The sequence below is a fragment of the Hippocampus bargibanti genome, linkage group LG14 (genome assembly GCF_051943395.1).
Source record: "Hippocampus bargibanti isolate YZ-2025 linkage group LG14, ASM5194339v1, whole genome shotgun sequence".
NCBI lineage: Eukaryota > Metazoa > Chordata > Actinopteri > Syngnathiformes > Syngnathidae > Hippocampus > Hippocampus bargibanti.
The window spans coordinates 15,424,512-15,449,548 of NC_142747.1; the positions used below are offsets into that span (position 1 = coordinate 15,424,512).

Consider the following 25,037-nt stretch of genomic DNA (forward strand, 5'->3'; position numbering starts at 1 on the left):
AATTTTTTGCAGATTTTGGACACTAAGTCATTTTTATTGGTGTTTTGCATTTGAATAATAATATCATACTGCGTGTTTTGGGTATTTTAGATGCTATAAAACGTTTTTCTGATGTCAGTTAAAAAACAAAAAAGTGACGTCGGTTGTCCTTTAAATGAAGAAGCTATAAATTGAAGGTGGAAAAAAATGTAATGATTTGCACTGTATCTTCGGTCATGTAAACCATAGCAAAGAAATAATTCAACCGGAAGGTAGACTGAGACGAAACAAGGAAACAAACATTCATTCTAATTATTTGTGAACAAGCATACTCCAGACAGCATGGTACCAGAATTAAATTGTGCAGACGCAGTTGATTATTTTGACTCTACGGGTACTGCATTGCCATAAATGTGTAAGATTTCAGTTGCTTCAGTACTGTAATTGCAAACAGCAAGGCAAAGAATGATGATAAATACACATGGTTACTGTACAAAATCATCTTTTTATCCTTTTATCTTAATGACATACAACAAGCGACCCATCACAAAAAAAACAGAAGTCATTTGATACATGCTAGAATGCAGTTCAAAAATAGATAAAATTAAAAAAAAGCAGGTCTCTTATCCCTTGTAGTTCAAAGAAATAGTTTGAATAGAGCTTAATGATATACAAAGTATCACACAGTGATAAATTGCTAATAAAAATAAAAATAATGAATCATTTACCTTGGCCTCTGACTGGTAACACATTTTTGGGCTTTTTTTCCAATGTGTATTTTTTTTTAATGAAGTAGCAAAATGTCATTAGCAATTTCTGTATAAGCAAGTCTTATGACAGGTAAGAAAGGATGATTAACTTATGCTGTGACAGAATTCTTTACGTTCAGAATCAAAGCAGATGTAAGAAAATAAAAATATTTGGGATGCCGACACCACATCTATAACCATTTTCATTTTTTGTAGACGTGTCAGTGATTTGCACTCACACGGAGCTCGTTTTGGCTTTAAGTAAACCCTTTACTATCATCTGTAAATTGATTGCATGTAATCTGGAGATCAAACGAGGTGATCATAAATCACAGGGCACCCTATTCGGCTGCCATGTCTATAGGAATAATAATAAAAAAAACAACAACAAGGACTCAAAAATGGGGGCTGTCAAAAGACCTTTCACAGGAACTTTCAACAATGACGAGAAACACTAATGAAAGCAGCAAGCGAGCAGTTGGCTCTTATCTGTATATAAAATGTCGCATAAACTAATAATTAAACTCTGGATACAATAGTTTGATTTATGTTGAAAAAGAGGCATTGTCACTGCTTCATCAAAGATCGAATACTGTTTTCGTATTATGAAAATAATACTTTAAAGGACAACCGACGTCTCCGGACAAGTTGTGTGCATAATTTGTAAAATAGCTTCAAATGACTTCTACTGAGCGTATTTTACAAAGATTCCACCGCATATAGCTATATTTTAAGTCTTGTTTTTGAGTTGGTGACGAGTCCGTATGTGACGTCACTAAAGGACCGCCCTTTACCGTAAAAAAGACGCATTGTAGCGGTCCTTCCATCGCGTCAATGTATTTATTTGCTGTACTTGTTTGGTCTGGGGACCTCGTGTTGCACCCAAAAGCCGCCAGAAGGCCAGAAGAGGGCGTCCAAGTGCCATATAAGGAATTTATCAGCCTATGTAAACAGAGGTGGACACAGGATGTCGCCATTTTGTGCCTCTTTTTTTTGGGTGAGAGATCTTCCCCCAATGTTGTCTCAAAATGGCACAAATAAATTCTTTAATCGATTGCAAACATGTATGCTTTCCTCTTCGGAACTATTTGAATCATATTCATAACTGGATGTGTAACAAGAAAGCATATTCTCCGAATCTAAAGCCATTGTTTTGATTCAATAGCAATGCAATACGTCTTGGGGTGACGTCACGAACTGGGGGCGGGACTTTCTGAAAATGCCCAATTCGCAGCTCATTTTTTTTGCAGATTTTGGACACTTTGTCATTTTTATTGGTGTTTTGCATTTGACTAAACATATCATACTGCGTGTTTTGGGTATTTTAGATGCTATAAAATGTTTTTCTGGTGTCAGTTAAAAAACAAAAAAGTGACGTCGGTTGTCCTTTAAGGCCGGAAAAAAGTGGAAAACGATAAGGGATAAAATGGCAAAACACAAAAGTGCTTCATTTTGCTATCAGGCGTTCTTAGAGTTCTGCTACGGTACTTAATGTAGTCACATGTCTATTTTTTCCAGTTTTGCAAATGCAGGTTGTAAAGGTTAAGTATCTGAATGTATCTGAAAATACAAAATACAAATAATAAAGTGACCGTAAAGGTACCCTGTTATCTTAAGAGTTGCAAAGGGGACAACTTCTGTCACAATTTTTTTTTTCAGTCATGACTAGGGATTAAACTAGGAGTCATTAGATGTATTAAACTAAAAGTTGCTTTCTTTAATCATAAATACAACTCTACAGAAAACTGTTCTCCATGATGGGTTAGGCCTTCCCCAGACAAATATGATAACACAGTGGCCTGACACTTTGGAGTTCTGATCAAAAGTTACTAAACACAAACTACACTTTCTATGTGTAGTGATAAACGTGACTGATTCAAAATAACAGTTTCATTCCCCTTTTGAGCTGTTTCTCCTTTGCCAAAGTGCAACTCATATGCGCCATACAACAAGAGGGACTCTCAGGAGGGTGGCCTGTTTTTTTCTTTTTTTGTGTGTGGAGGGTGCGGGGGTTCTGAATGCAGAACGCCGACATTCCATGGGGAGGGTTGGAGGGGGGGGGGCGATTAAGAATCTCTCTTGCACTCACACATATCACCGAGGAGAAATTTAGAAAATTCAAAATGGTGAAATGCATGGAAAGTTAACAAAGTGGTTCAACAGTGACGCGTCAACACCGCAAGTCTGACTCTACCATGCGCAAAAAAAATCATAATAATGTCCCTGAACTAACGCAAGCTTTCTTAGCACCATGGTGTCACTAGTGCGTACGCATGCACACACACATTTCTCTGTACAGTAAAAAGCAGCAAATAACCCAATTTGCTGAGAACGCACAGATTGGCCTCAAACCACACTCCCCTACTGTGCCTTCACCTTACTGATATACAAGAGCGCTGTCAGCCTTAAAGAAGAACTCAACCCAACGCTTTTTCAAGCAAGAATACAGTATATTGTCTCTACTAGCGCAAGTATGGCGCTGTAATCAATATTGTGCTAATGGAGTATGAATTAAAACGAATTATTAACTCATTCACTGCCAGACGAGCAAAAATGTGTCCATTCCGGTGCCAGGGTTTCTGTCATTGTCACTCGAATTCCAGGACCCACAGAATATTTACTTTTAGGACTACATAAACATTCAATGCCACATAAGAAACCTTAGATTCTCTTCTTTCATCAGAAAAAAAGAGTTAATTACTAAATCATATGGGTCTGGAGTTATATGATCTTGAAATGCGGGAGGCTGCCCAAAATACAATGCAATACACATGTAGGTTTATGTAGTGCTTTAACAACAGATGAATCTGTAACAAAGCGTTAACACGGAAAAACAGTAAATGATGCTCCCTTGTGGAAGGGAAAAACATTGTCAGAGGCCATAGCCAGCGCTTTATCGGCACCCAAACAAGAAAAAAACAAAACCCGAACAAATTCGGGAATGGTGCTCAATGTCATATTTTCAATTCCTGAATAAATTTGTGAATGGCAGTGAATGAGTTCATCAACATTAGGGGGCTGCGACACCACGTTGGGCCTAATCATTACCAGCTAGCCAGGAAGTAACGTGATGTATGATCAGAGCAATACCGGGAACCAGGGTGCACCATTGAATTATGTCGTTTGGCAGCCTGTCGAGAGCGATGAATTAATTAAGATGATATGTCCCAAAATCAGTCATCTGTTACAGTATATTACTTTTTACTAAACACTCTAAAGTTTAAACATGAATTGTGAGGTGATGTGCTGATGTTTGTGTGCAATACTTTATGATCGCAACATAAAGTATATTACTAATTAGAGCAATGCACTGTTGAGCAAGATGCAGTTTTTGGGCACTTACTGAAAGTTACTAATTTTGAGCAACTAACTGAGTTAGTACTAACCCTGGGTGGTTCTTTCATGAAAGAAAGCTTCATAATAAGTCGAGCAAATAGGTCACATTCTTGAGAATCTCAAAAAGAACTAGAAATGTCAGTCTCCGGAAGATTATACAAGGGCAGATGGATTTTTCCAAAAACTATTTGAAACGGCACTAGAAAAGCAAAAGTTTTAACGTATTGGGTTCAGTTCTACTTTAAATCTCGACAAATTTACATTCCATACAAAATCATACAATGAAAATGGGTTGTGACACCAAGTTGAAATTAAAGCTATTAAGTTGAAACACTGGAATGTTGAACATTGTCGGACCTTGAGAAAAGAAGTGGATAACCATTGAAAAAAAAAAAAAAAAAATGTGCCACATACACCTCATTGGGTCTTTGGAATGTGACATGTACAGACAGAATCCCGGATTTGATAACATACCTACATCCCACTGGTCAGCCACACGAGATTTACATGTTGCATTCAGAGGGCATGCACGAGTCTAATTGATGGTTCTCCTTAAAACAACCAGTAATTCAAAGAGCTCGAGTGCACATGCCACCTAGACATAACGATCGGTAGACGGAATTAAAAAACAAATAAAGCGGACAAAGCGTATTGTAGTGTAGAAATTGTTTTTTTGGGGGGAAGCTGCGGTTAAGAGCTTCTAGAGTTAAAAAAGAAAGCAGTGTGGTTTGTATAAGAAGTCACTGAGGCATAAACCAGTGAGGAAGTGAGGGGAGGTGACGTCCTGTGACAATAACCCAGCCAGTGGGGTGCATGACAACAGAGTGCGTGTGTGTGTGTGTGTGTGTGTGTGTGTGTTTGTGTGTGTTTGTGTGTGTGTGTGTGTGTGTACGTGCGTGCATGTGTGTGTGTGCGCGTGTAGACACGTGCTTGTGTGTATGAACGGGAAATTGTGTCCATTGTAGTCCCTTTCAGCACAGTCAATGGTGTCTGAAAAAGAAAAAAGGAGAAACATGGTCATATTTAAATTACTGTATTTTCCGGTGTATAAGGCGCACCGGAGTTGAAGGCGCGCACCGGAGTTGAAGGCGCGCCCCCCCCCCATTGAATGGTGTTTTTTCAAACTTTTTCCATATACAAGGCGCACCAGAGTATAAGGTGCGCCCCCAATGAATGGTGTATTTTCAAACTTTTTCCATATATAAGGGTCACCAGAGTGAAAGTCGCAACCCCAATGAATGGTGTGTTTTCATTTTTTTCCATATGTGGCGCACCGGTGTATAATGCGCACCCGCAATGAATGGTGTATTTCCAAACTTTTTCCATATATAATACGCACCGGAGTATAAGGCAGACCCCAATGAATGGTGTATTTTCAAACCTTTTCCAAATACAAGGTGCACCAGAGTATAAGGCGCACCACCAATGAATGATGTATTTTCAAACTTTTTCCATATATAAGGCTAACCACAGTATAAGGCGCACCCCCAATGAATGGTGTATTTTCAAACGTTTTCCATATATAAGGTGCACTGTACTATAAGGCGCACCATTCAATGAACGAAAACAATTTTCCAAATACAGTAAAGTCTCGTTATATCGATATCGGTTATATCGACAGTACTGCTTATTACGATACTATTTCTATGAACGCAAGGAGAAAATTTACATGCCGCAGGATCGGATATATCGATAGTCCGGTTATATCGATATTTTGTCCGACTCCCGAGAATATCGATATAACGAGACTTTACTGTATAATATATAAAAAAATAAAAGTTTTCCAAATATACGGCACACCACATTATAAGGCGCTACAGTATAGGTGGAGTTTACGCACAACTTCTTCTACAGGGCGAAATTGGGTCTGTGGCTGTTGTAGTTGCCAGACTTGTTGTGGCTCAATATTACTTCACATATAAGGCTGAATATGATGAAATGTGTAGAGTATCGCACCCGACACTTCTGCCTCACCAGATGGAACAGCGGTACTGTCAGACGAAGATCTTGGCGAGTGCGTCGGCGCCTGCGCTGGCGATGAAGGGCTGCGAACTGTGGAAGGCCACGTCGTGAATAGCCTCATCATGCTTCTTCCTGTGGGCCGTGATCTCCTGCACGCACGTCCTGTTGTCGAGCATCCACAGGCGCACGGAGCAGTCGTGGCCTGCAGGGGATGGAAGGAATCATAATACTGTACTGACTGCTTGACTTCCACTCGCCGCACAATACTGTGTATACTATAAGTTATTTAAATATTGAGTCGTTAACTCATTCACTGCCAGACGATGTGCAAAAATGTGTCCACTCCAGTGCCAGGGTTTTTGTCATTGTCACTTGAATTCCAGGACCCACAGAATACTGAGTTATAGGACTACATAAACATTCAATACAGCGTAAGAAACCTTAGACTCTTCTTTTATCAGAAAAAAAGATGTGTTAATTCCTAAATTATACGGATCTGGAGTTATCTGAGCTTGAAATGAGGGCAGCTGTCTAAATTACAATGCAATGCATACATATTGCTTTATATAGCGCTGAAGTTAGAACAAAGCGCTAACATGGAAAAGGGGAAATGATGCCCCTTGTGGAAGGGAACATCACTGCCAGAGGCCATGGCCAGCACTTTATCGGCACCCCCCCCCCCCCACAAGAAAATAAAAAACAAACACATTTGGGAATGCTGTTCTACGTCATATTTTCAATTCCCAAATAAATTTGTGAATGGCAGTGAATGAATTAACCAGAATTTCAATGAAAGGAACTACGGAGGTGGGATCAAGTTATTTTTAGAGCATTGTTACTGATTTAGTTTCAACTCACTGCCAGAGATGAGGTAAGTGCCTTTTGGATCTGTTGTTAGACATGTAACTGCATCCAAGTGAGCCACCATAGAATGGACCACTTTACCTATAGGGAAAAAATAAGAGTATTGACATGCTCTAATAGCCACAAAACACAAGGCCATTAAATATAAAACTGCGAGTACCCACCCGATTTGTTGTCTAGGAAGCGGATGGTCCGGTTCTCGTGTGCAGTGATGGAGAGGGCTTCAGATGGGTGACTCACCACACGGTTAATTAGCTCACTTCCTGCAAACGACAATACAATACATAGTGTACATATTTATATAGCGTTTTAACAACAGCTGAAGCTGCAACAAAGTGCTTAACATGGTCAGCTATCATATACAGGAAATAAAGCAGTCGCAAAGTTAGTAAAAAGCAACAGGGAGTAAAACCAAGATCAAATCGGAATCATGCTGAGTCAAATGTCAAAGAGTACAGGTGAGTTTTGAGATGGGTTTTAAAGATGGACAGTGAGGGGGCTTCCCGAATGTTCAGTGGTAGGTCATTCCAGAGAGTGGGACCAATAAACAAACATATCTCCAGATGCGTGAAAACGTCTTTATAAGGTTTATTCAGTGTGCCTGCACGTACCGTCCTTGGTTTGCGTCTCGAGTGCTGTGATACTCTGCTCCGTGTTGAGGTCATAGAGCAGCGTTTCGCCTGCGTCAAATGACACCACCACCTGGTTGGGGTCGGAAGCCACAAAGGCCACCGATGTGGGCGTCCCGTGTTCTGTAGAGACGTGAAAGTAGAGTCATTACATGTGGCAACAACAGAAAGGCGTAAGTGACGGGCATGTACTAACCTTTCTCCTTATTGATGACTGACAGGCAGGGGGCAGAGTTCCACGGGTCCCAGATGCGAACGGTGCCGTCCGCTGAGCACGAGGCCAGCCGATGGTGGACTGTGGAATATGTGAGACCCCACACGCTGTCCTCATGACCTGCCAGCACGCTGCTCTCTATGCCAGGATCTAATTAAGGTGACACAACATGCAGTTGATATAACAGCTCACTTAATCCAGCTGGCAAGCATATTGCTGGGATGCATCTGGGAAATGTAAAAATTCTAAAATTGAGGGGGCCTGATTTAATTACATTGCCAAAGTATACAACACTGATTAAAAAAAATATATATATATATTCATTGGAGCATTATATTTCTAAATGGCTAATTAAAGAAAAAACATTATTTGACTAATCTATTTTTCTAATACAGGTAACATCCAACTTACGACCGAGTTCCGTTCTGACCAAACGGTCGTAAGTCAAAATCCATTCAAAATGTTGAATACAGACTCGGAGGCTAAATTATTATTACTATTATAACTTCCCCCTCTGGTGCCATCACACGGTCGATTGCTGTGTGAGAGTGAGATGCTGGCTGGCCGGCCAAAATTGTTGTACGCGTTGCGGTGCCAGGCGTAGAATTTTTAAAATAGGGTCTGAAGGTCATGGTCGTAAGTCGAGCCAGTCGTAAGTCGGATGTTACCTATATATTAAATTGAAGTCAAATAATTTCTTCATACATAAAATAAACAAACCTTTTCTATTTTCTTGAGTTACTACACAATCAATCCCGTATTATTTTGATATTCTACGGTATTACAAAAAAGACAGAGAACAGACTTATCACAATATTTCTTACTAGTGCTTACTTTAACAAATGTCTTTGCTTTAAAGAGTTCCAATGTGCTTCAACAGCTCTGAAATCACTCCTATCGGCCCCTAAATTCGAATGATTAACAGCAGTTTGCTGAAACGAATTGTCAGTACCCTCTGTTGTTTTTTAAAAAACGAGAATTCTGTATAGTTTGTTTGCTGCTCATTTTTAATGTCTTTTAAAGTTTTACTCCTGTTCTCTCGCTCCATATTGCAACCATCTATGTCAATGTCGTTCGATCAAAATACTGCAATGCACCATGGGTAAATGAAGATTTGATTATCTCTTTCGGCAGTTTCCAACGGATCACGACAAAAGTTAAAACCTCTGAAGGAAAACGAGCAGTTTACAATTGCTGTTTAATTAAATGTGTTTCTTTAGCTATTTTAACAGAAGTATGTCATATGTGGCGCAGATCATGTAGCTGTGACTGCAAAGTGACCTTGAGAGTTCTGAAAGGCGCTTAGAAATGAAATGTATTATTATTATTATTATTAATATGCGCCAATCGTAATAGACATGCGTCGGTGCTAGCGCAGTGGAGTTCCGAAGTTGCGCCAGTAGCTGTCAAAATGCGTACTGGGTAGCTGACTCACTGACCGTAGTTATCGTAAGGATCGACATTGAAGTCTGGCATCTTCCAACACCTGACGCTTCCATCCAGGCCTCCGCTATAGCAGGATTCTCCGTCTTCACCCATGGTCAGTGACAAAACAGCACCACTGGACGCAAAGTTTAATGTGTTAGATACAGTGAACCACTTTTCTGAATCAATATGTAAATGTCTCCAATTAGAGACTAATAAAGGCGAATCCAAGCCAATTCAATCTGATATTCAGGAGTGGCCCAGTGCTGTAAAGGGCAGGATGAGCAGGAATTCACTTCACTAGAAATATGAACTGAATTGACATACAACATGATTCAAGTCTTGTTTAGCTCAACAACATAATAGGGTGTGTTCATAATTATGACTGCTCATTAGGGAGATGTTTAAACTCACCTGTGAGCTCGAAACGTGTAAATGGGTTCAACGTCCAAAGCAGCATTTCTGTGGAGAAAATGTTACTTAATTTTATTCGTTAAGAGGTCAAATTTACACTCCAAATTGCATTTAAATTAAATAGAGTGGTGCTTTGAGATAATTGGAGAAAAAAAATGTCTCCTATGGTCGTTCCCCATTGAAATGAATGGATATAATGTAATCTGCTAATATAGAGAGCACTTTAGAATATTTTCAATAAAGCACTGTCATAAATAATAGAATAATTAAAAAAATTATCAGTTTTGATCCTTTTTTTTCTTCAGTTCAATGGAAACCGTGCTGCTTTTTCCGATTTACAGCTCTTGATCACCTGGGGGACAGAAAATCCTGACACATCAGTGTACTTGATACTCATGGTGGTCATTAAGCTGGTTCCTTAGTTCTATTTGGAGGATAAATAAATAAATAAATAGGTAGGTAGGTAGGTAGGTAAAAAATTCTCCCTTCACATATTTTGACACAGAAAAAGTCCTAAGCATATGATGATTTTGATCAACTCTGCTGAATTCAGCATCTGTAGTTAGACAAATTCCCCTTAAAATAAAGTATTCATGAATACAATCAGTATTTAGTTTTTTTGTAAGCTTGGTGTAAGATCACCAGACTGGATTTGATTAAATTTGTGCTGGCAAGTCTGTGTGAAAACTGAGGTGAACCGACAGCTTTGGTTCACTCAAGGCAATGTCAAGGCAATAACTATGTAATTTTCAAGAAGGTCAGAGGATTCCTACTTCTTGGAATGCATGGCCTTGTTGAGGTTCCACAATTTTAGTGTTCCATCTTCCGAGGCTGTGAGCAGCACTGCTTGGTTGGGGTGAAACGTCAGTGCACGGATGGCATCAAAGTGGCTGCGAAGTGTGAAACGGGGGTTCCACGTCTTCTTAAACTCCTCTCTGTTATCCTGCATCTGTAACATCCACACGAGTTACATCATTAAAATCAGTGGATTCTGAGGGGTTGAAACGTATTGGGTGTGGCGAATAGAGCAAATGTGTTAATTACATCCATGGAGAGATCGTTGTCATTAGCGACGGTGAGATCAGCCAGTTCGCCCAAGTTCATGTCTCCACTTCCAACCGCATCCATGATGAAGACATCTGAGGAGAAACCCAAAGCGCCACCTGGAGGTTCGGAACATGCCAGTCAGTCTTGCTAACGTCACAGTTTCAGAAACAGAAGAGCAAAATCTGGAAAGTGATTCTTGTCTATCCTGGGATCATGTTACTCTGCTTTGAGTTGGCATAGTGGAATAATTTATTTTTGGATGGAGAAGAAACTTTACGCCAAAGCATCTTATTTGGGGTTCAAAACTACAAGCACACAGTTGGCAGACAGAGAAGCAGAACTCACATTTATTTTTCTTAAAAGTCTTACCTTCGCCAGAGCGAGTTTGTCCCGATAAAGAAGGGGGCGGAGCAGGTTTTGCGGGGAAGTCCGACATCATGCCTTGTAACTTGTTCCTGTGGTTCTCTGAACCCGACGACAGGAAAGACACACAACATATGCAGTCACGTGGAGGGATGGAAGATGATTTTTGAGGGCCAAACATAGACCAAAAAGATATAGATTTGTCCATTCTTTTAAATATGGACTTATGTGTGGGAGACAAAGTGGACATGTCAAGGCTGCATGCATGATACTGGCATATCATGATACTCATGATGAAATTACCCCAAGAGAGAGAATAAGAATCAGAAAAAAGACAAAAAGAGTGTGCATGTGTGTGTGAGGGAGAGAGAGAGAGAGGGTGAGAGAAAGAGAAATAAAGAAAAAACATCTAGAGACAGATGACAGCGACACAGTGCTAGGAGTCACAGACAGAGACAAAGAGACAGGCAGTTGGGGAAAGCGGTTGGTTTTATTGACAAGAAGAGATGTGGAAACATAAAGAGAAGTAACTCATAAAAAAGTGAGCATGTGGGAAAATGGGGGAGGGGTGTCAGGAAAGAGAGATACAACAGTGGCAGGGAAGTTGGAAGTGATGGTTGCTATGGTAGCTGCATACCTAACTCCCGTCCGTCCCCAGAGATCCTGGCCTCTCCCGCCCCCTCCCCATCCTCCCCGGAGCCTAGAAAGTCAAATTCACTGAGGGCGTCTTCTGAGTCATCCTCATCCTCCTCCTCGTCGGGGTCCAAGTCTGTGGTCAGAGACTCCGAACCAATCTGAAGGAAAAAGAAGTAAGAATCCCGCCACCGCCATCCCCCCCAAAAAAGATTACACATAATTACATAAAATGAGATGTAATTGAATATATTTCATCACCTCAACGAAACAATCTTTAATAAGGGAAATTTGCATGATAATATATCTTAGAAAAATCATAGCATATTAACTAAAAATCAACGGTTAAGAATATCAAGAATGCAGTTAGTGCATCACTACTTAATGCGACAATTCAATTTTGGATAATTGTCCAGCATGTCTTTTTCCACGTTTGACCACCAGGAGGCAGTTTAACACACTCAGCAGACAAATGATGAATAGACTTTAGTATTATTTTACATATATTATTTTTTATAACAACATGCTGTATTAGGCATTTTTTGAGAGGATGAAGAATATATGCATGTGAGTATTGTTATTTCACCAGTCAAGAGAGTATATATTATTTTACCCTTAATGGGTTTTCATCTGTGACTATGAGTACCGTTTTCCATTTTTGTTAGCATTATGTTAGCAGATCATTCTTATGGTAACACCAGGTTTTACATACATACTGTTGATGACATGCAAAACGTTGAATCTAAAAACTCCCGTATTTTCCGGTGTATAAGGCGCACCCAAAAGCCTTGATTTTCTTTAAAAGATGACCATGCACTTTATACGCAGGTCCACCTAATATGTGAAGTAATATTGAGCCGCAACAGGTTTTGCAACCACTGCCAGCAGCCACCGACTCCATTTCACCCTGTAGAAGAAGTCGTGTGTAACCCCAGCCTCATGCCTACACCGGAAAATACGGTAGTTGAATATTTTCTAGGGTAGGAATGTAGCCAATTCTAGCAGACGTGGCCAGCATATTTAGATGTAGAATGCAAAGAATTGTTTATTGTTGTCAAACAATTACGTGGGTGATAACATTATTACTCTACTTCCAAAATAAAAACTGTGATCGCACCTTTACTCGAGACTTTTTGCTCTTGCGAGGGCCATCGATGCAATCCGTCGCCATGCCTTGAAAGTCGTCTTCTTCATCACTGTCATCTTCATCATCATCCTCACATCCGTGCAGGAAGGGGATCTTATCAAGCACCGAGCCACCGAGACGTTCCTTAGAGCTTTCTTTGCCTGCATTCCTACCAATGGATACATTTGTCAGCCTCCCCGTAAGACACTGACTGCTTACTTTGCTATAAGAGCCGAAACAGAGATTCAGATTCAGTTTGGGTTTAATCGACACTGTCAAAAAGGCGATAATAACGTTTGTCAATGTGGGTGTTTCGAACGTCATCATCATACTGGGCTGAACAGCTCAAGATTAGTGCAAAGAGTAAAACTTCTGAGACAAAAGCATTTCCTCTTTATTACTTACCTCTTAATTTGCTCTTCGATCTGTCTGACCAACAAGGATTCGCCAGCTGCCCGCGTCTCAGGCTCCGGCGAGGATTCGGGTGGCGGAGGCCCATTGGCCTCAGGGCTGCTCCGCCCAAGCAGGGATCGCACTCGCTTTGAACGCATATCAAGTATGGTGTCCGAGTAGCCCACTTCCTCGAGATATCTATGTTAGCAGGAAAGCGACAGCCATCAGAAACTCAGCAAGAAATGACTACCTCGCAGTACATCATAACAATATACCAACTGTATAATATAATATGAGAAGGAGCATTTAGCAACAGCGTGATCTGTCTGCATGACAATGACATAATTTTCACTTAGCTTTGTGTCTGTGATGTCGACTTTAAAGTCCATATTGTCCAAATTTGTTTCGAAATTGACAGGCAGATTTTAAAATATGGTTTCAGCCTGAATGTCCAAAAGGAGTACTCAAAAGTAAGGTGTGAATTAATTTGAGGCAGCTATACCAAATTTTGTTGTCACCTCAAATCACAATTTGAACAAGTAGCTTTCCTAAAATATATATTTTTTAATGTCGGAAGTCGTTTTTCTTAATCAAGAATAAAACCATTTTTATTCAAAACAAAGCAATGTCAATATGAAGGGTGGACAGTCACAAGCCAGTTTTGCCTTGGGTAGATTTTGACACTTCCTGTTTACCAGAGATGTTAATCGATTAATTGATAACTATTAACTAGATAACTCATATTTTGATCATCGATTAATAAGCCATTGTTAATCATAGGATCTGGACAATTTTTGATCAGGCAATGGCTCAATGATTGATCGTTGATTAACACATTCACTGGCTGAGGATGTGCAAAAATGTGTCCAATATAGTGCCTGGCTGGGTTTTTGTCATTTTCATTTTCAATATTGAGTTTCAGGACTACATAAACATTCTATACGCCGTTAGAAACCTTAGACTCTCTTATTTTGCCAGATAAAAAGAGTTAAATCCGAAGTTACACAGGGCTGGAGTTATCTGAGCTTGAAAGGGTGGCGGCTGCACAAAATACAATACAATACAATACATATTGATTTATATAGCGCTTTAACAACAGCTGAAACTGTAACACTGGTCACTGGTTAAGACGTTCAAATCTAACGCAGAGTTGAATCGCTAGACAAAATGGCCAGCCAACCACACAGTTAGACTGGGAGGGGCTGGCGAGGGGGTGCCATTATTATGATAATATCAGCACTTTAACTTCTACATATTTTTTTCTTTTGCTATTTGATATTAAGATGGTCTGTAGACACCAAACTAACTTGCGTAGTAGCTGACGTCCCTCCTTCCACGACATCTGATTGGCTGGCTCAGAATCTGACTCAGCCGGGCCATTGGGAACTGTAGAGATTGTAAGGATAAATGAAGTACGAAGGAGGTGGTTGGCAGAACAAGGGCAACATTGCAGCAGAAATGGAGGATGTAACAATAGGCACAGGGGCATGATTTAAAAATAGCAGAGGAGATGAGGATGCAAACTTACTGGGTTCTGCTTCCATCTCTTGTTTCTTGTCACCTGAACCCAGGTCATTTCCTGTCTTCAGCTTCTGGTGTTTTGCCCTGCACACATGTGCAATACCACAAGAGGGCCTCATTACAAGATCATTGGCAAGTTTGTGTATAAATCACCCTTTAAAAGTAGACTAGGACATGTAACTGTGTGAAACGGAGTGTCTTACCTTTCTTGTTTGAGGGCATATTCCAACATTTTAATCCGCCTTACAAGGTCCTGTTTCATGTTCTCTTGCCCTTTCCGCTCACCTTGCAGGAATGCTACCTGGGCCTGAAAACATACAGGAACACATTTGGTGACTTGTCGCAGCAGCTACAACATAAATGTACACACTTTTTCACAAATGTTTTGAATGAGAGTCAAGGGAAAAGCTGTATCAAAGGACATTATTAAAAATAATAAGCAGTTTTGATTTATTAACTCAAGAGTTATTATTTCAATAATGGAATTATATCCAGACTTAAGAGGGCACAGAGTTAAGAGTTTGTCTAGACACAATCCATTGCACAGACAGTTTTGGGCCGTTTTCTTGCAAGCAATGATGTAAATGTGCAAGCATGAGTGCCCTCCATTTTAATTACACTTATCAGTAATTTATTTTCTTTCATAATGGTTTCAAACACTCTACAGTGGCTTGAATTTTTTTCTTTAACTCATTCACTGCCAGACGTGCAAAAATGTGTCAACTACAGCGCCAAGGTTTTTTGTCATTGTCACTCAAATTCTAGGACCCACAGAATAGTGAGTTTTAGGACTACATAAACATTCAATGCAGCGTAAGAAACCTTACTCTCTTCTTTCATCCGAAAAGAGTGTTAACACCTAAATGATATGGGTCTGGAGTTATATGAGCTTGAAAAGAGGGCGGCTGTCCAAAATACAATGCAATACATACATATTGTTTTAAATAGTGCTTTAACAATAGCTGAAGTTGGAACAAAGTGCTAACATGGAAAAAAAGGGAAATGCTGCCCTCTCGTGGAAGCGAAAAAACATTGCAAGATGTCTGGCCAGCGCTTTATCTGCAACCAAGCATGAAAAACAAAAACCAAACTAATTCAGGAATGACATTGTCATTGTTGGGGTAATTCGCTATACGAACATCTTTTTGCATCGTTTTGTTTTTCTTGGACTTCCTGATACGTCATATCCTGTCCGTCTTATGTAAATGCTCTCCCAGCGCGTCTATCTTTCTCTTTCCTCTCTGTCTCCCCTCAACCGACCTCACAATGTCCCTGCTGTCTACAAGATTAAAATAACTTATTCTGTTCAACACCTGGCTTCCTGCTGATTTCACCATCCCACTTCTAACACCCTTAAGATCGATGAACCAGGAACGATCACTTTTAACCCATCAGTCGTATTTTCAATTCCCAAATAAATTAATGAATGGCAGAGTTAATTACACAACCTAATGAAATTGTGTTTTTTATGGGTGAGAAACAGATTCTTTATACTCGACGTTGCAATGTAGTTGCTATTGCTATTAAAAATTATAAGCACTGCGTCAAGTATGTTGTAGAGTAGTATTTGATAACCGCACATTTAAAAAATTAAGCCATGCATCAGTTATTTTTCAACGTAGTATTTGTTAACCGCGAAGAGGCCATGATCAAACACAAAAAAGATGACAACGTTGCCAAACGAGACTGATGAGAACTGAGAGTACATGTTAAGTAGAGGGTTGTGGAAGACAGCTGTTATTTTTAACCTCGTCCTAACCAAGCGCTCAGTGCGCAGCTGCACAATGGGGGAAAACAAGAAACATCGGCCAGATTGTAATGGCTGTGCACGTTGAAGACACATCCTTTTTTTGCGCTTCCTTTCTCGTTTTCCGTCAATTTCCTTCCTCGGTGAGCAGATGAAAAAAAACAAATCATTACCTTGAAGAAAGAAGTGGTTACGAACCCAACATGTGTCAAAGCAATATTTTTTTTAAAGCCAGATGGAATAGAGGAAATACTGTACAAAGTTAAGCGCAAAGCGAACTAAATAAATAAATAAATGAGTGTCATGTGAAAACAACTCAAATGAAGCGATTAACATTTATATTGAGTAACACTGAATCATAAAAAAAACAATTGAAGAAAGGAATAATAAAAAGCATTTCTTTCAACAAACTGTGTTCCAAATAATAATTAAGTTGCAAGTTTACTCCATAATGTCATTTTGTTGATGGTAAATATTTGAGGTATTTCAACATTTCCATCACGGTCGATGCAACTAATGTAGCCGTCGTAAAATGTCATTTCAGGGATATACAGAAACTATACATTAACATTACTTCTTAAACTGCAGATTAAGGAGCCAAAGAAAACAAGTACGAGCAGGTAGGCATGCACAGCGGTGTTGTGTTTATGCCATGTTTAGAATAAACACATTTAGAGGCTCTCCCCTGACCCCACATGCATAGTCACTTATGGAAGAAGTAGAACAATATCAAAAGATCGCCCCCTGAGACAACCACTTGGTCTACTTGAGAGGGCAGCAAATCACCACACACACACACACACGCACACACGCGCACACACACACACACACACACAAACGAACACACGCAGTCATGTAACAAACCAGGAGGCAGATTGGAGAATCTGCCAACCAGCCTCACTGATGTGGCTGCAGACTAATCCCATTTAATACAATGTGATTTTATATGCTTATTGCAGACTTTCGGAAATAATTGTGTAAGCCAGCTCGTAAAGACTGGCAATGTGATCATACACAGATATTTGTGTATTTCTTTTAGGCCAGACATGCCCTTGGGGTATTACCTAAGACCCGAGAGTATATTATTAAATGCTGTGGTCAATGATAACATAAGTGCACAAAAGCACAACGATGGGACAATTTGTGGGAAGTCGATTAGCTGGTCGAAAAAAAAGGTTGTGATTTTGAAATCATTTCAGAACATATTCATTTATTTAAATAACTCAAAAAATAATACAGAACAAATACAGTAACCGTGTAGCAAGTTGACAATGCAATTAGCACAGTGTTAGCATTGAATAGTTAGTACTTCTGCCTTACAATTCTTATGTGGAGTGCCCATGTCCTATAAACTAGTGATGCTACCAACATTAGTATCTGGACTGGTGCAGATACTGCATGTATGTACAGGATTCATAATCATAACAATGCACTAAAAGTACAAACAAATACCACTTAAATAGTCTGATATATACCTTGGGTGGGAGCTTTGTTCAGCTTCATCAAGGTAAACACGGCGACTAAAACTTTTAGCCGGCGGTTGTTCTGGGTCGCTGAAATGATTTTTTTTTTTTTTTTAACTCATTCACTGCCATTCACAAATTTATTTGAGAATTGAAAATATGACATAGTGCGCCATTCCCGAATTTGTTCGGGTTTTGTTTTTTCATGCTTGAGTGCCGATAAAGCGCTGGCCATGGCTTCTGGCAATGTTTTTTTTCGACAGCATTCCCTTTCTTTCCATGTTAGCACTTTCACGAGGTGGCTGCGTTTGCGTTTTGTTACAGTTTCAGCTGTTGTTCAAGCACAAAACAATATGTATTTATTGCATTGTATTTGGACAGCCACCCTCATTTCAAGGTCAGATAACTCCAGACCCGTGAAATTTAGGAATTAACTTTTTTTCTGATGAAAATACAGAGTCTAAGGTTTCTAACTCTATCCTGAATGTTTATGTAGTCCTAAAACTCAATATTCTGTGGTTTCTGGAATTTTAGTGAAAATGACAAACACCCTGGCACTGGAGTGGACACATTTTTGCACCTGTCTGGCAGTGAATGAGTTAAATTTAATCACCTCTGATTTACAGCCAAAGAGAAGGCTATCATCTTCGGATAACTTTAGAAAAAAAATAATAATGATAAGGCAATGGAGCAATTTGGATGTAGGCTTCCTACGCCTTCCTATTGGGTTTATACTCTGTATCGTCAGATACTTATATCAATTTACTTGGACTCCTAGATGTCTCTAATTTTAGCACAATTGCGTGATATAATGGCATTCGATCAAATATCATAACCCAGTGGCAGCATGTAGTCAAGTATCAGCAAGCAACCTGTGGTAAAAGAAACCAACGGATGAAATGAAACAAGTGAGAAAAACAGATGACACACGCCTGCTCAACTAAAAGCAGGTCTTGATATATTTTGCAAGACTTAATGAGTTGCATAACTTCCAACGTGGGCAATTCATCCATTGCCCACAAAAAAAAAAACATAAAATATAAAACATGAGGCTAACACCTGCTTGCGCACAGTGGTACAGGTTCAAACAACACTTTTTAAAGGACCGCGAGGGGCTCAGAACCTGGCACCTTAGCTTATGATGAGGTTGATAAACGACAAGAACAAATGGACAAAACGTCTGTGTAAGCTCTCAGTCGTCCAGGAGTGTACTGGTAGTAAGACCAAAGTCTTACTACCAGTAAGATTTTAGTTTGCTGACGAAGTTTCTTGCATAAGAAGCGAAACGTCCGACACCTTCAAAGAAGTACAGATGACGGCTGAAGAAACCTTTTCATAAATGGACAAAACCTTATCTTAAGAGAGAAATCCACATAATCTTCAGACATGCTCAAAACACATTCATATACCTTGAGCGTCACAGCTCCATAAAACCACAACATGCTTATTATGGAATGTCATGATATGGCAATAAAAAGACGTCATCCTGTTCTTCCCTTTTACGCCTATGCCCTGATTCCGGTTTCAGATTGGTACGTGTCTGCTCTTGCTAATGTACGGGATTTGTGCCAGGTCACTCATGGTGATTCATTGGACAGCATGAAGAAATGAAGCACTGATCCTTCAAAAACGAAAAAAAAAATGTACGTGGGGTGGTTTTTGAGAAACAAAGATAATCAACAAATTGTCCAAAGAACATATCGACAGGCATTTTTAAAGTCAGCCAGCAGAACCAGCAGGTAGAATATGACCTCTTTGCACTTTGGAAGTCATCGAATCCAAACTGGCTTGAGCCTCTGGTTATTTCCTTTGTCTCATAAGGGTAAAACAAACAAAAGACTAAAATACAAAGGGGCCGTAATGCAAGCAAAGCCATCGTGCCACCTGATCTCCCCTTCCTGTGGGTGGGATTTATGCCACGTGATGCACCGGTGCTGTTGATGGTCTGAAGAAGGTTTGACAAAGGCCAAAGCAAAAAAAAAAAAAAAAAAAAAAGTCAAGGGCAGAATTCCTCCTTCACTGGCCACGATCCATCTCCTCATCCACTCATCCTTGCATCCCGAGAGACCAACCAAAAAAAATACAAGGGTGAACTTTTCTAGGCCACCGTGCTTCACTGGAGTATTAATGTGTGATAAAATGGGAATCATCCACAATAAAACTGGGGAGGACGTATATAAATAAACATCCAGAAAAGGCCCACACCGTATTCACGCAGTATTTCTGGATATCGTATGTGTGTCATTGCTGAAAGCACAATCCTATGAATTACTGATGTGCAACCAGGGATCCCCTGAGCCAAGCTAAACATGAAGTGAGATCCTATGGACCTACTGATATATATTCTTCGTTTGCATTCACGTAAACAAAAAAACACATCTCACATAACAGAAGGCTACCGGGTCCCTTCAGTCTGCTTGAGGTGGCCATACACAATGCAAAAATGCAGATTTCAATGTGAATTGAGGATGATTTTAAGTCTGCATCGTTATAAGCATATGTGTAATACAGACGCTCCCCACCTTACGAACGAGATACGTTCCAAGCGGTCGTTCGTAAGGTGAGTTTGTTCGTAAGTTGCTTCGGTGCTATATTTTGTATGGAATGTATGTTTAAGTCAAACACTGAACGGGGAAATATCAAAGACAGACGCTCTAACAGTTGTAAAATAAATTCAAACCTACTTTAGCACGACAACATATATGCTTGGGAGTCTTCAGTAAGCCATTTTCTGAAGCTGCTGGCACGTAATCACTGAATGATGTGCAGGCAGCCATGACTTTTTGTTATGCATTGTGTCCTCCTGGAGCGTCAACTGGGAAGAAGGATTTCCTCCCTGCCCACATACTCGACCCTGCCAATTGTAAAAGAACTCGGTAGATCTGGGCTTGAACTAGTTGGTAATACTTCAGCATAGCCAGGCGCTGATTGGTCAGTCTCGGTGTCTGTCGCGTAAACATCCAGCCCCCTTCAATGTGTTTGTGTGTGTGTGCTCGGAAAAAGGCACACAATACAAAATCTAACAGCATCTCTGTCCGAACATTTTTCGATTTACTGAACCCGCAAAAATGTTCGTGTGCACTGTTATTCGTAACTCGAATGTTCATAAATTGGGGAGTGTCTGTATGTGCAATTTGATGTTTTTTGGAATGACCAATGGCATATATTGGTCATCTGGGTGTTATCGATTTCCACTATTGCTCTCAACATAGTAGCCAAAATGCTCCCAAACTGTTGACTAAATGAACTTGAAGCGCCTTCGTTTTCACAGTAATTGGTATCACAAGCCATATTTCCTCCTCTCATCCACTTGGTGTAACTAAAATAGCATTTGCGGTCCCTAAACTTGTTTCCTTACTCCATTCAGATGATCTTTGATGAAAGAGAAGTTTAGCAAGGACTTCTTGTGTCTCAATGGGACAGAATAATAAGGCCCGATACCACCTGTCTCCTGTGGGATGTCCCACCTGGTCCAATTCGAGGGGGGGGGTGTCATTCCTGCCTTGACAGAGAAGACATGCAACCACAGGTGGCCTTCCACATCGGGGAGGAAAAATAGGCACAGGGGTTTCCTGTCAAGGGCACAAAAAAAACTTCCCACAAGTACTCACGCTCCTGTAAGATGATTGATGGTGCCGACATAGAACAGGAAGCCATGATTTGTATTTTACAAGACATTAATGTTAAGTGCAGCTGGCATGAGCCAACGTATCTTGGTAAGTATAAAAGGCCAGGGGTGAGTGGTTAGAGGTGGGGGGGCACAATAACTCGCATGTTGAGTTCACCGAAACCAACGGCGTGCGGCCCTCCGGTGATTCAATGGATTCGAGGTCATTTCTGCCTGTGCTCACAGAGGATAACGCTAATTGTACCCAAGAAAACCGCTGGAAAACACGTCACTAAAAGTTCCATGACATACCCTATTGGTCATGGCGATGGCCTGTTTCTGAGGGCTATTCTCACGACGGCATCCATAAGAATTGTTGTTCATCCATATTTTATCAAGCTTCTATTAATACCCATCGAGATAGGAGTGGAGGGCATGCAAGCGGGGTGAGTAAAAGTGTTAAGTAACAATACAGTATGCTGTCACAAGTTCTGGTTATCCTATATTTATGAAGAGTTAGTCTGATAATATAGTAATAAAAATGGATTGAAACATTTTGTACATTCTACAGTGTCGTTTGTGCAATAATTTGCCTCACATACACACACACACACACACATACACTATTTGTGTCATCACCTGGACCTATTAAGCTATTTTTGTAAAGACTTGTTAAGTCTTTGTTTGTTTGTTTGTTTTTTTTTTTTCATGGGTTTCCTGTTCAGGAGGTGAAATACATCCTTTATTGGGTTAAGGTCCGGTGACTAACATGGCCAGTATAAGATCTTCCAATCCCCCCCCTGTTGAAGTCTTTTGATTTATTGGAAGTGTTTTGAGTCATTGTTCATCTGTTTGATCGAACCTCCCCAAATTTATTTTATGCCTTATTCCTTAAGTTGCAAGACAAAACAGTGTTGTCGACTTCATAATTTATTTTTCTGCAACCAACACAAGTTACATTGTCAATAAAGACTTCACAAGTGAACAGATGCTTTCTTTCTCCATACATTGGCCCTCCTTTCCATTATTTTGGTCGAGGGTCATCTCGGTTTCATCAGTCCAGCAAACTTTGGTGAAAAACGCTGTAGCTCATCTTTGTATTTCTTTGCAAAACCTGAGTTGGCCGTCTGATTTTTATTGCTGATGAGGTATATTTTTTCTCACAAAGTCTCCTTTGACGGTGGATCGTAACACAGTCCCTGAACCTTGTGGAACTTGGCAGTGATGTCACTGACTTGGTTTTTTTTCACAGCTCTCACAATGTTTCCTTCATCAAATGCTGTTGATATCCATGTCCAATCAGTTTGATGTCTCTTTTTTTCAGCAGATTCCAGATTGCTTTATTGACGATAACCAGTGTTTGTGTGATAGTTCTGATCATTTTTTTCCTCTTTTCTCAGCTGCAATTTTGTTTTTCTTCCCATAGACAGCGCTAGGGTCTTCCAGTTCACTTAAAGGACAACCGACGTCACTTTTTTGTTTCCTAACTGACATCTTGAAAAACGTTTTATAGCATCTAAAATACCCAAAACATGCAGCATGATATTTTTATTCAAATGCAAAACACCAATAAAAATGACTTAAAGTATCCAAAATCTGCAAAAAAATGAGCTGCGAATTGGGCATTTTCAAAAGTTCCGCCCCCAGTTCGTGACGTCACGCCAAGACGTCTTGCATTGCTGGAGAATCAAAACACTGGCTTCAGATTCGGAGAATATGCTTTCTTGTTACAAATCCAGTTATGAATATGATTCAAATAATTCTGAAGAGGAAAGCATACATGGTTGCAATCGATTAAAAAATTTATTCTGTGCAATTTTGAGGCAACATTGGGGGGAAATGTCTCACCCAAAAAGAGGCAGAAAATGGCGACCTCCTGTGAGGAATTAATCAGCCCGTTTCAACAGGCTGATAAATTCCTTCCATGTAGCTTGGACGCCCTCTTCTGGCTCTTTCTGGTGCAACACGAGGTTTTCAGACCAAACAAGATTGATGTGATGGAAGGACTGCTACAATGTTTCCTTTTTTCGGTCAGGGGCGTTCCTTCAGTGACGTCACGTACGGACTCCTCACCAACTCAAAAACATGACTGACGCAATATTCAGCATGAGTCTTAAAACCTAAAATATAGCTATATGCAGTGGAATCTTTGTAAAATACGCTCAGTAGAAGTCATTTGAAGCCATTTTACAAATTATGGACAGAACTTGTCCGGAGACATCGGTTGTCCTTTAATAGCAAATGCTGTTTTGACTGGTAAAACTCCAAGCCGAAAACCAATACTCGCTAACGTTTAAGCAATGAAATCTCAAAGCCAACTACAAAAAGTCATCAGTCACACCACTTGTTTTCTCTTCAGTTGAAAAGCCGGTGGCTTCAAACAAGTGGTGCTCTGCTCAGTTCTTGACAACATCAAAACAATAGTCACTGTTCAGTTACCACTCAGTCAAAATGTGAATGCGATTGATGTGAATGGTTGTTTGTCTCTTTGTGTGACCAGCTCAGGGTGTAGTCCACCTGAAGTCTACCGGGATAGGCTAAAGTAAATCCCTGCAACCATGTTCTGGATAGGAAGTGTTGACAAAGGAAGGATGGATGGGTGGGTGGGTGAAATTAAACTTGGACATCTGACCTTTAGTTTCACATTCATCCTGTGATCCCAGTCCAAAACAAAACTTCCCTAGGCGTTTCAATACTATTCGACACGCCTGTATATGCCCAAAGTAATGTTATTTTGTAGGGTTCAATGTTTGTGCACATTCAGACTGTCATGCAATTGTTTTTGTGTATATTTCACAGGGAGACTGCCAGATGATATTTGTTTTGCTGGAAAGTGCTTTATAACAGTCGAAGAGGTCATTTGTGCAGTTTTATAACCTAAATTACGATGGGGAAGCAGCTCATATTAACGTTAGCCTTTTAGCATTGTGCCATCTGATTGACTGAGTGTAGATTACTGACTGCACCGTATGGTTTCCCAAAACAGCGTCAAATGGATAGGATTGTGTAAGACAGTGTAGTATGGTTCAATTCATGTCAACAGTCGAAATGCAGGGGGTAAATAGTAAAACCACTTACACGAAGTTCGTCTCTTTCCGCCTCCCAGCGGTATTTCTCGGCCTGGAAGCGTCCCCACTCGTACTGGATGAAGTGCAGGATCCCGGGAAGAGTCATTCCCGAATCGGCGTCTTGCTGTGATTCGCGGAGGTGTGTCGATCCAGGCATGCCTCCGACCGCCGCCGCCGCCGCCGTGGCGGCTGCCATACCTCCAGTAGCGGCTACTGGTGTTGACTGCCCCGGTGCTGCTTTGGGCCCGTTTGGGTTGCGCCCCACTCCGCCGCTGCCGCCTCCAAAGTTCGGGTTTGGTCCTCCGCCGGATCTGTCCGCCTCCATTTTATCCGCTCAACCCTGCGCCAGGTTTACAACGCGGAAATGGGCGAAGTATACAAACAATAACAATGATAAATCGCCAGTTCCCTTCTTACAACGCAGCAGCACTTGGTTGTAGACTACCTCCTTTCTTCCCTTTCTCACACGCACGAAGCAAAATTACTATGCCGTCGGT

At 40.4% G+C, this 25,037-nt stretch overlaps 1 protein-coding gene across 1 annotated transcript; it reads right to left on the bottom strand.

Moving 5' to 3' along the window:
* Positions 1 to 267: 267 nt before the first annotated feature.
* Positions 268 to 25,028, bottom strand: strn4 (striatin, calmodulin binding protein 4). Its single transcript, XM_089014448.1, has 18 exons — positions 24,551 to 25,028; positions 14,859 to 14,962; positions 14,663 to 14,739; positions 14,442 to 14,520; positions 13,147 to 13,332; positions 12,733 to 12,910; positions 11,620 to 11,776; positions 10,989 to 11,084; positions 10,617 to 10,735; positions 10,346 to 10,521; positions 9,573 to 9,620; positions 9,173 to 9,294; positions 7,716 to 7,883; positions 7,502 to 7,642; positions 7,055 to 7,153; positions 6,885 to 6,971; positions 6,039 to 6,228; positions 268 to 5,054 (listed from the first exon to the last, which is right to left on the bottom strand). The coding sequence occupies exons 1-17, from the start codon at positions 24,863 to 24,865 to the stop codon at positions 6,059 to 6,061; spliced, it is 2,322 nt and encodes a 773-aa protein (XP_088870574.1). The 5' UTR covers positions 24,866 to 25,028; the 3' UTR covers positions 268 to 5,054; positions 6,039 to 6,058.
* Positions 25,029 to 25,037: the final 9 nt, after the last annotated feature.